Here is a 17,796-nt window from a genome sequence, read left to right on the forward strand (position 1 = left end):
AAAAAAATCTTTTATGCATGGTGTTCAAATGTCCCGCCCTTCACACAGTGGAGAAGAGAAACATTTGTAAATCGTTAAAGTGTTAAATTTCTTTTCATTCATTTGAATTTTGTAGTATGCTGAGTTCGGGCACCAGAGAGATGAGTGGGTACAAACTGGATCTCCCCGCAGTTAAACTGCAGAAAAGTCTGTGTGTCTAATGACAATTGTTCTTTTTTCAGCCTTTCCCACAAGTGAAAATCACAAAAACTGTGCCACCAAGCAAAACTGAAGATGAACAGAAGCCTTAACAGGGTCTCCACCAAAAGTTCACAGATCACTCTTTATTCATTTTTACCTCTCTCACACTTTCCGAGTACAAGGTCACATCTGATAATGGTCGTGCGCGGTACACAGGTCTGCCTCCACCGTGTGTGAAGAGCAAAGTGCAGTTACGGGAGGGTGTGGTTCTTTCCATGAGGCTGATGGAGACGAAGTGTACGGGTTTGTTTGTTGTTGTTTTTTTAAAAATCGTTGTTTACAGGAAGTATTTTCATGGGAGAGTAAATAACAGCACAGATAACCACACATACCTGTTCTCCCCTATAAGGGGTTGGTCTTAATGGGACCCATCGTGGGGGGCGTTTCCAGCAGCGCGTTGCTCACGGATATTTCTCGCGCTATAGACTGTTGGGTGGAAGCGCTGGTGTCGGGAAAGTGCAGTGTGGATAAGTGAACGGAACTGTCCCTGCGTGTTTTATAGCTAGATAATCACAACTGAAGGCATTAACTAGCCTCTGTTGTGGGAGCTGGAATGACAGAAACGCTGCGTAATCGGGACCGCGCGGTTGTAATGACCGGGGACTCGTGCGCTTTGGCACCGGAGGGAGCACTAAGCTTTAACTGAGGAGTTGAGCACCAACAGACAAAAGCAGCAAGGTGCAAGACGGCTAATCTTTCTGTTAACTAATTTGCAATATGCAAATGTAGAATATAAAGTGGAAAGTGTTCGCGTTGTCGCATTTTGCTCATCCCGAACCGTGCCAATGCTGGAATGGCTTTTGGCTCTGTGCTTTGTGATCCTGGTGGTCTCAATCTGGCCAGGCTCCAAATATTTCTGTACCGAGAGCCAGCGCGATGCTTTGCTTCAGAGATTTGGAATTTTACAGCAGGTGGCGAAAGGCAAGACGGAGAAGTGCGTCTCGGAGCGAGAGGGGAGCGACGATGCCCAGTCGGCCTGCGTGGGCGCTTTGACCGGTGAGAAGCAACGCACCGTGGCGCTAATATGTAAACCTTCCGCGCTGGCAAACTACCTGCTGAAGCACTGCTGGACTTTCAGTAACTACTCACCGTGTGTCGGCTGGACATGGCGGGCCAGCGCCTTTCTCCAGAGTGTTTACGAGGCGTGCTGGCCGTACGAAAGCCCGGTCCAGTTTGTGCGAGATAACCTGCAGCTAAGTGATGACGGAGTGGTGGCCTTGGACTGGGCTGTGCCATCCTACCAGAAACGTCGCAGGACTTCGAGTCACTCCACCAGTCCGGTTCTTCTCATCATTCCAAACTCTTTTGGGAAGATCACTAGAAATGTCCTGAAGGTAACTCGTGCGTTATCGGCATGTCAATAAAAACTTAACTGAGTGTAAAGAAGTATATTGTGGAACAAAGAGGAGGCTAGTAGTTTGTATACAGCGTATTGACAACAGGAAGCCATTTGTATCTGCTTTAGAGACAGAAGCAGATACAAATGGCTGAAGTCCCCAGCAGATGAATCTCAACTTGTGTTGTGAACTTTTACAGATGCCCTGTTCCTCTTATCAGTGTTACAGCATAAACCAACGTGATGTAAATACAGCAGTCGCTTGGGAGTTCGTTCTGTCTTATTTGGGGGAGGTTTTTGCATCAAAAATACAAGTGTAGCAGTTTGAGTATTTCAAGAGCTAAATAGCTGGGCAAATGATTAAAAATAAAATAAAACCAGAAACAAATAAGGTAATTTTTAATGCACACCCTTGCACAGTGAATTGCCATCTTAATTAAAAAGAGAAGACGCCAAATAGCCATTTGAGCTTAAGCCATGGCAAGTTGAGTTGAAAGGAAAGAGCAGAGCAGTGAAAAGAGCAGATGCAGTGGCTGCACCAGTCTTTCAACTGCTCTTTCAATACACTGAGGTAATTGAGTGAGGGATTACAAAGCATCGCTTGACTTGTGAAGGCCGGGGAAGTGCAAGTGCTGCTCCACATGAACGCTTGTTGGTTCATTCACCGTTCTGGCCACCTGGTATCATGCTTCATTTCATACTGTTAGCTTTGTGTGTAAAGCACTCACAGGCTTACTGTCAGCCCTGTGTCAGAAATGACAAGTCTGCAGGAATACTGGAAAATCAAATGTGCCTGACATTAAACTAGGGCAACTCTTTAAAAAAAAAAGAGGAAAGGATAGAGAGTGACAATAAGGAAGAAATAAGAAGAAGCAAAGAAAACGGAGAGTGCAGCCTACAGCTTTACCACAAGGAAAAGCCTCTGAATGATGTAGAGATGAAGAGTAAGTGATCGGTGCAGCATGCATTTTTTTTTTTTTTTTACTGGCACCCATTATCAGAATACAGTATTTACAATGAACCCGGTCATTTACGCTTGGGAGGGCTGGAAACTGAGGCACCACAAGGGATGTGCACCAATTAAGATTGCTTCTGCTATTGGTGAGACTCACTATGCATAAAGCAGTCACAGTCTCTGTGTGTGGGAGGGAGAGGCAAAGATAAAAAGAGCTCAAACACAACCATGCATCTATATCTGTCACACAAGACTGAAACCAAGGAACATGTAGATTCTTTTATGGGCTTGTGGTTCCTGTCGCCTCCTCTTTAACGCATCCCATTCCAGGGATTTATGAATTTATGAATGAACCACCTCTTCATCAATTATTCATACTTTTACTCACAGTTTGTCTTAGACCTCTTTCGTCTCTCTCATTCTGGTACGGTTCATATGCATTAAACATTGTTTATCATATCTATTACTTTTTACTGCCTTTATATTCAGGTCAGAGTTTTAAATGTACTTGCATACCTCATACCCAGCTGCTGGTAGTTGCTGGTGGCTGTTTTGCCTTGGAAACAGTGGAAACTAACTCCCACCAGTCCTCATAAACCTTTCCAGTTAACAAGTTGCATCTTGCTTGCTTAAACTGTGAGACTGAAATTAAGAAATACTTTACTGTGGTTTATTTCTTGGCCTGGTGCAGCAATGGAGAAATGCACTACATGGGGGTTTAGATAATGTTTTGGTTACATGTAAACTACACTTTATCACTTACATTTTTTTAACCATTTCTTTATGTTACTGTTAAAAAAGCAGCTTTCAGCTTACGAACGTCTTGGATGGAATAGCTGCGTAGCACTTGCTCAGTAAAAGTGGAGAAATTTTTAATATCAACACTCATGATTCTGTCAGTGAGGGATGCAATAAAACCTCAACATTCCCGATTCTGGAAAAAGAGTATGTTTATCAAAAAGCTAACCAGCAGTATTAAACAAAATATGACAAGCTCTGCATAAATGTGCCAAAATCCTGAGCATACTGTTCATCAAATACTTTACTGTCTTTTTCACAAGAAAAAAAAACCTGATCATGGATCTGTTTTCCGTCTCCCCCATCAGTTTTTATAATTTATAGTGTCAGAGCAGTGAGAGAGTCCAAACCATCTCAGCCGTGACTCCCAAAGTTTGTCTCCAAACTGCTCAACCTGAGTTGTCCTTGCAAAAATCTGATTTCCATCTTTTAAAGGTGTAAGATGTGCATATGTCAAGATATGTATAAAGATGCGCACATAACCTCAATGGCTTCGTCAGTAAGTGCGCCTTGGTAATACCAGCTGGTGCCACATCGTTGCACTAGCTGCAGCCTGAACCGCTGATACAAGGGAAGATGAATCCATGCATGTTGTTTTTCTGCTGCCATAGCCCATCTGCTTCAAGTTTCAACAAGTTGTTTGTCCAGAGATGGTCTCCTGCATACCTCGGTTGTAACAAGTGGTATTTTGAGTTAGTGTTGCCTTCATATCAGGTTCAAGCCATTTCCCCTGACTTCTGGCATCACTAAGTCATTTTCACCCAGAGAACTGCTGCTCTCTGCATATTTTCTCTTTTTCAGTCCATTCTCTGTAGATCCTAGAGATGGCTGTGTGGGAAAATCCCAGTAGATCAGCAGTTTGTGAACTGCTGATCTACTTTCTCAGATCAGCGCCTCCGGCAGCACCAGCCCTGCCACATTCAAGACACTTAAGCCACCTTTCTTCCCTATTCTGCTGCTCAGTTTCAAGTTCAGCAGGTCGTTTTGATCATGTCTACGTGCTTAAATGCACTGAGCTGGTGCCAGGTGGCTGTAAAGCACTGGTGCCTAATGAAGTAACCAGTGCATGTGTAAGTGAACAATGCAGACTGCTTTATTTTATACTTAAATTTTATATACTGTACAGAACATAACAAATTGGAAAGGGTGGAAATTAAAACTTTCTGAGAACCATTCACAAAGTTCTCGATTTAATGCAACGTTACATCCACAAATCAGTTTCACGCTTTGCTTGCATTGGTTTTTGTAAAGCAACGCAGTTGCATCATAAACTCACCCATTTCTTCCAGCAACACAGGCTTTTGTTTCTCTACTGTTTGTGTGTTTTACTCCAAACAATTAATATGAAACAGCCTTTCCTTTGATTAGAGTTCATACAAATAGTTGGTCATAAAACTGCCAACCATTTAAATAAACCAGGACACCAGAAATCGTGATTAATACATAACAAATGCAACAACTTTTTTTAAATTGTAGATTTCTATTTTTGATTTAAACGTCTAAAACTAATAGCCTAAAGTGGTAACATGGTAATATATTGCAGCAAAAATTTGTGTTGACGTTCTGTACATGTGACTGCTGAATAGTATTATAGCAAACTGTTAACCAGCGGACACATTGTTGTTGCCTCTGAAGGGCTTTTGATCAAGTAGCATTCCTAATTGAATGTGAGCACCGCTGACCTTTAGAAGCCTTCTGGTATTAATGTCTTTGTCGCTGTGTGAGGACAAGGGGTGTTGCGCAGTGTGTGCAGCCCTGGGTGGAGGAATTTGTCACGGAGCTGACAGTTTATCAGCACCAGCCAAAAAGTGCTGGAGTGGCTGTTGCAGTACAATTAAACTTAAATCTCTAACAAAACCAACTGCATAGTGTTAGTATAATATATCCCCACAAACTAGAACATGTACATTTGATCTGACATGTGCTTTGCAGCGACTTTAAAATCACAGAATCTTTCGTGATCAAGTACCAAATGGTAATGCTGAGGCTAAAAACGTCAAGTCCTTTTGAGGTTTAATGATAAAGCTTTTTTTTATCATTATTGTGGGTAAACTGCATCGTCTGATGTTTGTTTACACTGTGCGACTGGAAAATACCTTAGTAGGCGGGCAGTTCTCCTAATTTAATCACAGCTGGAGCGCTCATTGTTTGTCACAGCTCTAATATGCTGCTGAAACCGTAAGATCGCTCTGCGTTTCTCTGCATCACCAGGAATTTAACTGAACCCAGAAGTGATTTATATTCATATGTGAATAGTCCTTTCTCCTGTGTGCTCCTCTCAAATCCTGATGATTTGAGGAAGAGGCTAATGAATGAGCAAATGAGTGATGTTCTGGTATAAGAACTCAGCGCAGCACTGACCTAGTAATGTGTCTGGCACAGTAAATCCTCTTTTCATATAGACAACGAAGAAGTGGCAAAACTGCTACTGCAGTCTTTCTCAGCTGGTAAATATTTAATGCTCTTCCCGCAGCCCGTTGGGATTCCTGCAGATTTAAAGTGAAAGGTCATTTAAAATCCAGCCATTTATTTGCACAAAATGTACAATAATCTCACCGTCGTCCCGAGTCACAAGCCTCTGTGTGTCTGTGCACTCTCCTTCTCTTGTGCTGAGATAAAGGATTAGAAGCACTGCAGATTTAGAGGGAAGACAAATCTTCTCCCTGTGCTTCCAGACAACATAATGGGTCATTTGGTCTAATGGTAATATTTAGAGACTAGACTGCAGCAGTTTCTCATTTTCAGTCCCTCTCTGCATGGAGAGCTTTTCACAGTAATTTAGAAAATCACTCGTCATTTGTGATCTGCTCTGAATCAAAACCTTCCCAGAGTTAAATCACAGTCATTTTTTTTTCCAGGGTAATAAATGAAGACGAAGAGGTTCACTATTTTTTGATGTTGTCTGTTTGTCATGTGAAAAGGAAAGTTAGAGAACTAAGAATAACCCGTGATTCAGTAAGTTGTAGACCAACCTGTAGCAGCAATAACTCAAATTATGTTTGTGTAAAAATTGGCGTGTAAAAATATAATCATGAGCAAATAATATTATTGCACAGGGGCAGCTATTTAATGCGGTATGCACAATTAAATTCCTTGCACATAAATTCAACAACCTGCATGTGTAGATCTCAGCAGCCAAAAAAAAACTCATCATGCACGTGAGAGTGTCTGTTTGGTGAGCATTGCAGCAGGTTAATGGGGAAATTATGTTTGCATGTCTGCCTGTTTGCAGTCCTTTTGCATGCTCAGACAGTCCATCTACCTGCAAAGAGCGTCTGTTGTCAGACGGGGACTATGTCATAAATATGTCATACAGTCCATCTGTGGGCTCCTGCTGGTGATGTTGTTGGTCTGTCAGCAAGCTGCAGAGAAGAGAGAAGTTCTAACATACAAATAGGGATGGGAATTGATCAAATTTAGCAATTCTTGTTCCATTTTTAAATCTCGTTTCGATTTGATTCCTTATCAATTCTCATTGGCTCAGCTTTGAGAGTCTATCAAAAACATGACATTTGTCTAGAATAAATTACGTTATGTGGTCAAATCTTAGTGTGTGTTGCAGGTATTTTCCCTCTATATTATGTCCAATGTTAATCAAAGAAAATAATGTAATCTTACACAGAACACTTTTCTTTATAGTACAATATGTTTTCTCCGTAAAATGACCTGAAAAACGCTGCCTCATAGTTAACAATACCTGGTTACAACAACCAAACACTAGTTAACAATATCAACTTATAGGGTAAAGTTCCACACACCAATTTCACTCAGCTTTAACATCACTCTGGGTTCTTAGCTAGTTTAGCGTTAGCATGCTGTCTGTGCAGGTGCTTGCAAATGCAGATGTTTGCGCTTTACATCGGCAACATTGTTGCAAAATCTGCAACATTTTTTTTCAATAAAAATAAAAGTAATGTCCATATCCACGCTGTAGACTGTCACTATTTTCATCCTCCCTTCACAAACTAAAATCAGCTGATTGTTGCACAAGTGCAATTGGAACTGATAAGCGGATCCAACTGCCAAGAAGAGCAGCAATTGAAAGGAAGTGAGCTACTGAGTTTATTGAGTTTATTCCCATCTCTACATTCAAAAAGCTGAAATGAAATGCTGTGTTAAAAACAATTAAGTGTCCACTGCAGCCACTGTCTGTGTTTCTTATGGTGTTTTTCTTTTTTTAAAAGCCTTGATTAGGTTTTCTTCATGCTTCTTCCATTCCTAGTCAACTCCACTGTCACAGCCTTCCCTGTTCATAAAGCTTATAATGGTGGACAGCATCGCCGTCATATTGAGCAGAATGCATTTGGGATTTTGGAGGACTGCACAGAGGCACATTTGCTTTGGTTGAAAACCTCTTTGTGGGCCCTAGATGGGCAAATACCTGTGCAAACTGATGCAATCATGGTACCATAAATAAAGAAATAAAGTGTTATTGCTCTCACAAGCAACTGTGCTCTCAAAGCTGAATTCTGCTTTCTCTGATCAGTCTAAATTTTGACAGTTTGGAGGGCAGAGCCCAACGGAAGCATTAAAGTCCATCCATTGATGTCAGTATTTCCGTCATTACGCCGCAAAAAAATAACTATTGGCAGTTAATTCAGCAAAGTTTATTTGTTAAATTGTGAACAGATATGGTATTAAAGAGCAATTATGTTGCTGTCATAGTGTCATTTCGTTTGAGGGTATAATCTGAATGTCTCAGATTATAAGGTTGTGGAATTACTCGTTTGAAATCACTATGAGAAGTCTGATTAGAGCGAGCACTGCCTGCAAGAGCGTGAATCTGCTGTAGCACTTGTCAAGTGGATACTCTTGTAATGGATTCTCTGTGTAGTTGGTTGCTGAGTTCTACCTGTGTATGTTATTGAATTTACATGTGAGGAATTTAATTCAGAATCAGAGAGACTTTATTAATCCAGAGGGAAATTGGGTTGTCATAGCAGCAAATATACAACAAACATCAAGCACTTATATAAAATGAGGGTAGAAACAGAGATAATGATAGATAAATATTAAGATGAATAGATAAATATAGAGATATAGGTATAAATATAAAAAGACAAGTGCGCATGCAAATATATCTTGTGGTGTACAAGAGTGACAGGATGCATTGAGGCGTGATTAATTCTGTTCCACACGTGTGGACCTGACCCAAGTCGATGAATTGAAGAGTGTGATAGCAGCAGAAAGGAATGACCTCCTTTAATGTTCTTTCAGATAGTTCAAGGAAGCTGTTGCTGAAACTGTTCTTCAGCTTGTCCCAAGTGTGGGAGTCATTGTCCATGATTGCCCGCAGTCTTGTCAGCATTCTGTCACTGATCACCTCCTCCATGGTGGCGAGCTTCATGCCAAGAACAGACTCTGCCGATGAGTTTGTTCAGTCTGTTTGCGTCCTTTGCTTCGATGCCTGCACGCCACAGCAAAGAAGATGGTGCTCACAACAACAGACTGATAAAACATGTAGAGCAGCCTGTTGCATACATTGAATGATCTGAGCCTTCGTAGAAGTCAGTGTTAGCTGAGCACTCCAGCTCGTGATCCAGTTGAACTCCCAGATCCTTATAGGATTGCATAAGCAGCATTGTGCCTGTGCTTGTGAGGTGAAATACTTTGCTCATAATTAGATTTTACCACAAATATAATTCCATGTTTAAGCTCCCGCCACAGCTTCATGAACCAGTTTGGGCCAAGTTTTAGCTGTTGCACAGATGTCCTCACATCTGAATCTAGAATACAACTTCAGATGAGAGGAGTTCATGGTTGACTCTGTGAGTTCAAGGTGCTCAGGTCCTGTGGCTTCAAAACAAGCCCATATCATCACACCTCCACCACTATGCTTGACAGTTGGTATGAGGTGTGTGTGCTGATAGGCTGTGGTTGCTTTTCTCCAAACATGGTGCTGTAGTTCTTGTTTTAAAACTGGAGAAGCCTTTTAGATGAGAGGTGAAAACTCTTTAAAATAACCTTGGAGAAGTCCAGTTACCTTCTTTTCAAAGTCTTAAGACTACCATGTCCTGGATGACGGAGAACCTACAGATGCATAACCCATTCTTCCGCTGTCTTTTTCTAATTGTACTGTCATTTACTTTATATTTAATATGCTAACTTAAGCCTGTATAGTCTGTAGCTGTTTTAAGTGTATCTGAGCATTGATGTGTGCTGTTGGGAGCTGATAGTTAAACCTATGCTGTAAGACAGTCGTGTGCACTTTAAGCAAAGTTAGACACTTAATTAATGGACACTTAATAAGCAAAGCTTTCTTAGTTTTACCATGTTCTGATTTCCTACAGTAATAGTTTTTTTTCCATACAATAAAAGTAATGTTATTCATGTTTGTGTGTTACAGCTGTGAAGATGCTGTGTTCTAAAAAAGTTTTCTACTCGTGTGTGTGTGTGTGTGTGTGTGTGTGTGTGTGTGTGTGTGTGTGTGTGTGTGTGTGTGTGTGTGTGTGTGTGTGTGTGTGTGTGTGTGTGTGTGTAAATAAATAAATAATCAATCAATCAATCTGCTTTGTTTCTTTCAACAGTTGTGTGAAATGGCACTGTCCCATGGCTACCTTCCCGTGGTATTCAATCGCCGCAACCACAACAGCTGCCCACTTACAACCGTGAAACTGCAGCAGTTTGGTGATCCTGCAGATCTACGAGAGGCTGTGCGCTACATTCGCTACCGGCAGCCTGCGGGTAGACTGTATGCAGTGAGCGAGAGCTCAGGGTCGGGCCTTCTGCTGTCCTACCTGGGGGAGTGTGGATCTTCAAGCTACGTGACGGCGGCTGTCTGCCTGTCTCCTGTGTTCCGCTGCCAGAGCTGGTTTGAGAGTGGGCTGTGCTGGCCTCTGCAGGGGGCGTTGGTGCTGTACCAGAAAATATGTCTCAGCAGGTACAGAGAGGGGGGGGGGGGGGATAAGAACCAGTTATCCATAGTTTTTACATGATGTCAAAACTACTGGGACATGCCCACCTCATGGCCAAAAGTAGTCCTTTGCACTCCAGCCATTATTTGAATGTCTTCAAATTGAACTTAGCCGAAATATCAGATAGTTGCTGTGCTATCAGATGCATACATCAATGTTTATTTACAGCTGCCAGAAGGGCCAGCGACACACGCTGTTAGTGGCAGCTCATAGAAATGTTTCCTACCTGACACTGGAAAATAATCAGTCAGCTTTACTGTCATGACATGACATTAATGTGAAAAATTTATACTACCAGAACTTTTCTGGCCCTACACTGTAAATGTTCAAGTTGACAAATTGTAAGATTTACATGTAGCTTTGTTTAAGCTTGCTATGTATTACTTACCTTTGCTTTAATGATGAACAATTTCTAGTTCTTCACCTCCCAGACGGTGACATTATTTACCCATTCAGATCAAAATACATGTACCTGTCTATACTTTACGCCAGGATGACATCTTTCATCCTGGCACCGAACTGCAGGTCTAGGAGAGATATTGTCACTTTCAGGGACTTAAATAAAGCTGCCGGGTCAGAATATGGATCACAAGAGATCCAAGTAGTCACCAGACTCAAGACTGGTGAAAAAAGCAACACTTTTGGCCTGCAGTACTGTCCACTATGAGCCAGATGGAGTAATGTTGTGACCACGAGAGCAGTGAGTCTGTCACATGACTGAAAAAAACTGTGTATTGACAGACTGATAGTAAAACAGTGGCCTTAACTCCACAATATTACCACTTGGGTTTTATTTTTATAGCTTTGGCTACATTTTGTATTGTATGATGATTTATGCATATCCATATCGCAACAGCGAGTCAAAAAAAGGCAGATGATTAAATAAGTAAAATCCTCCATAATGTAAGAAGCTCGTCTAATTATTTGACTGCTAATTTGTCTTGTCCATTCTGACTTATTCTTGGGGTTTATTGCTGCATCCCCAGAACAACAGAAGACGAGACAAAGTGTGTATTTGTCCAAATACACGGTAACATTTCAGGAATTCAGTGCTGGAACAGTTTTATTCAGCTTAAATTGTCAAAGTGCAGCCATGTAAGGATAAGGGCATTGTGTCACAAGGTAATTCATTTGAGCTGCTTGCATGCTGTGGCTGAAATTAACATAGCATGAGCTTGTGCTATGTTTGGGTTTGTGACACAGGATGTACAAATTTGACCTATACTAATGAGTAAAATATGCATTGTACACTCAAAGTCATGAGGCCATGTGATCATGTGGCATACACAAAGCACAACACCAAAATAAAAGAATTCTATAAATACAACTGTATGAAAATTTAAGTTTTCTTTTAATGATATTTGGTAGCTTGCAAAGGGAAGAAAAAAAGGAGCTCAATAAGGCTCCGGTTCGAAGTACAACTTAAAACTATGTCCTTTAAGACGGAAAATCGCAATGTTTTTGTGGGCCGAAAGGGAGAAGGAGACTTGTGTGACAAACAGACAAATAAGTACTCACAAACCTTCAATTGGAGAGGCACATACAATTTAGGAAACAGTCATGTCACTGTAGCAACAAATAGCTCGCTCAGTGTTGAGTCATTGATTCTGAGAGACATCGTGACCATGGCAAAGTTTCTCAAATCAAGGCCAATGAGGAGTATGAGACCCATGCAGCTCTTCAGAATTGATTTACTGTTTTTTCATTTGTCTTTGTAACCGTGTGTGTGTGTGTGTGTGTGTGTGTGTGTGTGTGTGTGTGTGTGCTTGTGCTTGTGCTTGTAATGATAGATACAGGACCGTGCTGGCTGAGACCCTGCAGACAGACACTCTGTTCTCCAGCCATTCTTTGCGTGGCCTGGAGGAAGCACTGTTTTGTCAGCCTGGATATCCTGACTCTACACCTGCAGCACCAACAGGAAACGGCTGTAGCAGCAATACATCAATTACCTGGGATGCTTACTGGGAACACAATGAACCCTTAAGAGATGTGGATGAAGTGGCCATTCCTGTTTTGAGCGTGTGTGCTAAGGATGACCCTATCCGTGGAGATGCCCAGTCCACAGTCCCCTTGGAACTTTTTGAAACAAATCCACATTTTTTTCTCCTCCTAACTGACCGTGGAGGTCACTGCGGTTTCTCCACCCAATCTGAAGGGAATGATGCTGGTGCTGTGGGTGCAGTGGGCTCCGTGGCTGCATCAAACAGAGGGATGGAGAGTCACGGGATCAACTGGAGCCACAGAGCTTCACTGGAATTCTTTAGGGCCACCACGGACTTCTTCAATGCAGAGGAGAGAGCGAAGCAGCTTGCTTCAAGGAGGAGGGGCCTGGGAGGAGCTGCAGGAGGAAGATTTTTTCGCCACCGCAGTGTCAGTACATGTAAAAGAGTGCCAGCTTGTTCTCATAATATCCATGCTATTTACAGCTGGCAGAGATCCTACACACGATGAGGAAGCTTTATGGAGATTAAAGGTACCCTGTGGAGTTTCTGTGTAATCACATTCAGCTATTCCATTTTAGTAAACCAAAAAGGGAGAAAGTTTTAACTTTTACATTCAGATACACTTTAGTCCTCAACAGAGCTGACTTTTCTGCTGGCTCCTTTGACTCGTCTTGCCTCCCATTGTTCATGCGTTGTTGTATTATACATGATGCTCGATGCACATGTAGATGAGTGGAATGGTGTAACGCCATATGTGTGTACATGTGCATTGTTGTGTATGTATGTGAACTCATAGCACTGCTAAAACTAAAAAAAAAAAAAAAAAAAACACCACAGGGCACGAGTGACGTCTGACTTTAATGCTTCTAATGTTTTTTTTCCGATTTGGGATGTGAGGGGCCAAATTGTTCTCTGGATGTGTGGCACTCACTTGAAAGTGTTATGACAACCAAACTTTGAAAAGTGCTGGGATTGTGAAGCACTGAGTCGGTGTGTGTGTGTGTGTGTGTGTGTGTGTGTGTGTGTGCGCGCGCGCGCACATGCGCGTGTGCGTGCATTGTTTTCACACTGCTAAGTCGGGGCACAAACCATTAGGATAGAAAAATGACAGACCACAAGATTGCAAGCAGTTGTTATGTTCAAAAGTGACACTAAAAAAAAAATCGACAAATTATGAGTGTCTCTATATTTTTCTACAGACAGATTTAGGTCCTCTGTAACGTCAGCTGTTGCAGGAATTTCTCAGTTATATTAACAAGCTCACTATATGTTTACAGGGTCCAAGTCATCTGCTGCACATTTTCCCCCATTTGCTACATTTGTAGCCACATTTGCTTTGACTTTTGAAACCTTACTGTGTATTGTATTTTGTTGGTTTTACTGCAAGTATATCTATTGAGGACTAAGACTTATGCCTAAGTGAATCAGAGTTTCAGACTAATTGGAGCTGAATGTTAAAGGAGTTTAATTAGTTAATCGACTGTTTTTTCTATGTGTTACAGAGAGTTAAGTGAGTATGTTCTCCTCTGTGTCAGAAAATATCCTGTGATGAACAGAATAGGTGAACACCTGTGAGACTTTTAACCAGTCAGCTTTTATAGGTCTGTGTCATGCGAATGGAAGCACTTTGTAAGTTTTCATTTCGTATCCTTTGACTTCCTGCTCCGAGGCTTTTTCCTGAGCTGCTTGGGATCCGCAGGTGGCTGTTGTTTTACTCTGAGTAGGAGAATTTTGGGTTCATACTTCTACAATAAACAATAAATAAATAAATAAAACTCAGTATTTCTGTTTCCTATTAATTAAGGAAAAGCCAAGGTGCATTATAACAGTGAGTATACAGTAAATCAGGACATTAAGTACCACAGTGCACAAATGATTGTTGTCTTGTGTTTATTGAACAGGCTGTGCCCACGTTTGATGTGTTATATTATGTGACAAGATGAAATTAAAAGTATACTGAGTGAACCAAGACGCGCTGCTGGGTCTGAATTTAATAACCATGCATCCTTCTACTACCGTTAAACAGATTCCTCTTTAATAACGATATGTTGCATGATATTATGTCTTGTTCTATGTTGCAGATCTCATTAAAGCTAACCTGTGGTCTTGTCAACCCCTTATTTTATTTATTTATTTTTTTTAAATCAGTGCTCACAGACATTATCTATTATGGTAAAGTACCCACGGCCTTTCTGTGTGTGCATGTGTGTTACAATCACTGTAGCATTTGTCCTTTCATTGAGCCTTATCCACTCAGACAGCTGGAACCCAGCAGTGTACACACTGAAAGACACAAAATGTGTGCTGGCAGACACATTGTCAACATACAGCCCTGCGGTCAGAAAAGCACACAAATAGAAATAGAAATACAGAGACCTAGAGGAAAACAAACAAGCTGTCAGATATATATTGTTCATATCGATGCACATTATCTGCAGGAAGATTTTCATACTAATCATCCATTTTCTTCCACATATCTAATTCAGGGTGTATAAAAGGCCCCAAAGTTCATAGAATAGTTTTATTGGTGTTTATAAGTTTATATAAGTTCATTTAAGGACGCGACTAAGCTGTTCAAGTATCAAGTGTTGGTTGATCACCTGCACCTAGAGGAGGCCAGATTAATAGCCGATGCTTACCTCAACTCTACCACACCCTTCACTGATACTATGGAGGCCTTCAATGATAAATTGACAATGACAACCTGACATCAGGCGTGGAGACGTCTCGGCATTTGAGAGATTTGCCCTCCAGATAAGATAAGATAAGATAACCTTTATTAGTCCCACACGTGGGAAATTTGTTTTGTCACAGCAGGAAGTGGACAGTGCAAAAGTTATGAGGCAAAAATTAGAATACAATAAGAATAAATACAGTACACAACTGTACAGAATAGAATAAAATAAAATACTATATACAGTAGAATAAAATAAAATAAATATACAATAAGATAAAAATAGAATACAAATACAAATACTATATACAACTGAGTAAAAATACAACGATGACAGAAAGGATTATTGCACTTAGTATTATTGCATATGTATGGATGTGTGTGCTTGATCAGTTAAAGTCTTTATTATGGAGTCTGACAGCAGTGGGGAGGAAAGACCTGCGAAATCTCTCTGTCCCACACCGTGGGTGCCGCAGTCTCCCACTGAAGGAGCTGCTCAGTGCTGTCACAGTCTGCTGCATGGGGTGGGAGATGTTGTCCATCAGGGATGACAGCTTAGCCGCCGTTCTCCTGTCACTCACCACCTCCACTGGGTCCAGAGGGCATCCTAGAACAGAGCTGGCCCTTCGGATCACCCTGTTCAGTCTCTTCCTGTCCCCAGCAGAGATGCTGCCGCCCCAGCAGACCACGCCATAAAAGATAGCAGAAGCCACAACAGAGTCATAGAATTTCTTCAGGAGTGGGCCCTCCACTCCAAACGACCTGAGTCTCCACAGCAGGTACAGCCTGCTCTGCCCTTTCCTGTAGAGGGCGTCTGAGTTATGAGTCCAGTCCAGTCTATTGTTCAGATGAACACCAAGGTACCTGTAGCTGTCCACAGCCTCAATGTCCATACCTTGGATGTTCAGTGGTTGCAGTGGAGAATGCTTGTGCCTGCGGAAGTCTACCACCAGTTCCTTGGTTTTACTGGCGTTGATCTGGAGGTAGTTCAGCTGGCACCAGTCCACAAAGTCTTGGGTCAGACCTCTGTACTCCTTGTCGTCCCCATCAGTGATGAGGCCGACTATTGCAGAGTCATCAGAGAACTTCTGCAGGAAGCACTGGGTGGAATTGTGGGAGAAGTCTGCAGTGTAGATGGTGAAGAGGAACGGAGCCAGAACCGTTCCCTGTGGGGCCCCCGTACTGCAGACGACCCTGTCCGACACACAGCCCTGAGTCCTCACATACTGTGGTCGGTCGGTGAGGTAGTCCAAAATCCAGGTAGTGAGGTGATGGTCCACTCCAGAGTTCACCAGCTTGTCCTTTAGAACCAAGGGAAGAATGGTGTTGAAGGCACTGGAGAAATCAAAGAACATGATTCTCACAGTGCTTCCAGCGGTCTCCAGGTGAGCGAGGGAACGATGTAGGAGGTGAATGACGGCATCATCCGCTCCAATGCCAGGCTGGTAGGCAAACTGAAGTGGGTCCAGTGATGAGCTTATTAGGTGCCGAAGCTGAGCCAGGACCAACCGCTCCAGGGTCTTCATCAGGTGGGATGTCAGAGCCACCGGCCTGTAGCTGTTGAGGTCCTTGGGGTGTGAAGTCTTTGGCACTGGTACAACACAGGAGGTTTTCCAGAGCTGTGGGACTCTTCCCAACCTCAGGCTCAGGTTGAAGAGGTGCTCCATCACCCCACACAGTTGGTCCGCGCAGGACCTGACGACCCTCGAGCTGATGCCATCTGGACCCGCTGCCTTCTTGCCATTAATCCTCCTCAGTTCCCTCCTAACCTGGGTGGTTGAGAGAGACAGGCTGGAGCCTTGTGCTGAGTGTGTATTGGATGCTGTTGTTGGGGGTGGGGGGGAGTGAGCAGGGTGAATAGAGGAGGTGTGAAGTGTCTGAGGTGGAACAGCAGCAGTGGGGGTGGGTGAGTCTGCAGCCGATGTTGCAGACTGCCTCATGGCTGAGTCAAATCTGTTGAAGAAATGATTCAGTTCATTTGCCCATCTCACATCCCTCCCAGGCAGAGAGTTCTGCTGTTTGTGGCCCGAGATGGTTCTGAGGCCTCTCCAGACTTCACCAATGTTGTTTTGTTGAAGCTGGTTCTCCATCTTCTGCCTGTAGCTCTCCTTCCCATTCCTTATCAGTCCCCTCAGCTCTCTCTGCACCCTTTTCAACTCCTCTTTGCCTCTGGATTTGAAGGCCCTCCTCTTCTGCTTGAGGACGGTTTTAATTTCTGGGGTAATCCAAGGTTTGTTGTTGGAGAAACACCGTACAGTCCTGGTAGGTACAGTGTTATCCACACAGAAGTTTATATAGTCAGTAATGCATGTAGTAAGGCTGTCGATGTCCTCACCGTGGTCATCACAAATCACCTCCCACACAGTCGACTCAAAACAATCCTTAAGAGCCTCCTCGCTCTCCTCTGACCATCTCTGTACTGTGCGGGTGGCTGGTGGCTCCCTGCGCACTAAGGGCTCATACACAGGGACAAGGTGCACCAGGTTGTGATCAGATCTGCCCAGGGGAGGGAGAGGTGATGAACTGTATGCCTCTTCTGCATTGGCATACAGTAAGTCCAGTGTTTTATTGACTCTGGTTGGGCAGGTCACATACTGGGTGAAGGTGGGCAGTGTGGAGTCCAGTGAGGCATGATTGAAGTCCCCTGATATTATGAGAAGGGCTCTCGGTGATTGTGTTTGCAGTCTGCTGACCACAGAGTGGAGAGAGTCACAGGCTGCATCCGCGTTGGCCGAGGGGGGGACATACGCTGTTATCGCGATAACATGCGAGAACTCCCGGGGCAGGTAGTACGGACGCATGCTAACGGCTAACAGCTCAATGTCTCTGCTGCAGAGTTGCTCTTTTACAGTGATGTGCCCAGGGTTACACCATCTGTCGTTCACAAAAACTGCCAGTCCCCCTCCTTTCCTCTTACCGCTGTCTCTGGTCCTGTC

The 17,796-nt window shown here is 42.9% G+C and overlaps 1 protein-coding gene across 1 annotated transcript; it reads left to right on the forward strand.

The window, feature by feature from the left end:
* The first annotated feature begins 631 nt into the window (after positions 1 to 631).
* On the forward strand, positions 632 to 14,944 carry abhd15a (abhydrolase domain containing 15a). The gene is made up of 3 exons (XM_085243286.1): positions 632 to 1,574; positions 9,857 to 10,209; positions 12,034 to 14,944. Exons 1-3 carry the CDS (start codon positions 1,026 to 1,028, stop codon positions 12,692 to 12,694), a joined length of 1,563 nt encoding a protein of 520 aa, XP_085099412.1. The 5' UTR covers positions 632 to 1,025; the 3' UTR covers positions 12,695 to 14,944.
* The last annotated feature ends 2,852 nt before the right edge of the window (positions 14,945 to 17,796 follow it).

This window comes from Mchenga conophoros, linkage group LG14 (assembly GCF_057382185.1).
Source record: "Mchenga conophoros isolate Kocher_MC1m ecotype Shallow Benthic linkage group LG14, M_conophoros_male_GT1.1, whole genome shotgun sequence".
Lineage (NCBI taxonomy): Eukaryota > Metazoa > Chordata > Actinopteri > Cichliformes > Cichlidae > Mchenga > Mchenga conophoros.

Bases quoted from the DNA above. Each gene is read 5' to 3' on its own strand.
- abhd15a (XM_085243286.1), top strand. From the start codon at position 1,026: ATGCTGGAATGGCTTTTGGCTCTGTGCTTTGTGATCCTGGTGGTCTCA. The intron at 1,575-9,856 runs GTAACTCGTGCG...TTCTTTCAACAG, and splicing joins TCACTAGAAATGTCCTGAAG to TTGTGTGAAATGGCACTGTC. The intron at 10,210-12,033 runs GTACAGAGAGGG...TTGTAATGATAG, and splicing joins CAGAAAATATGTCTCAGCAG to ATACAGGACCGTGCTGGCTG.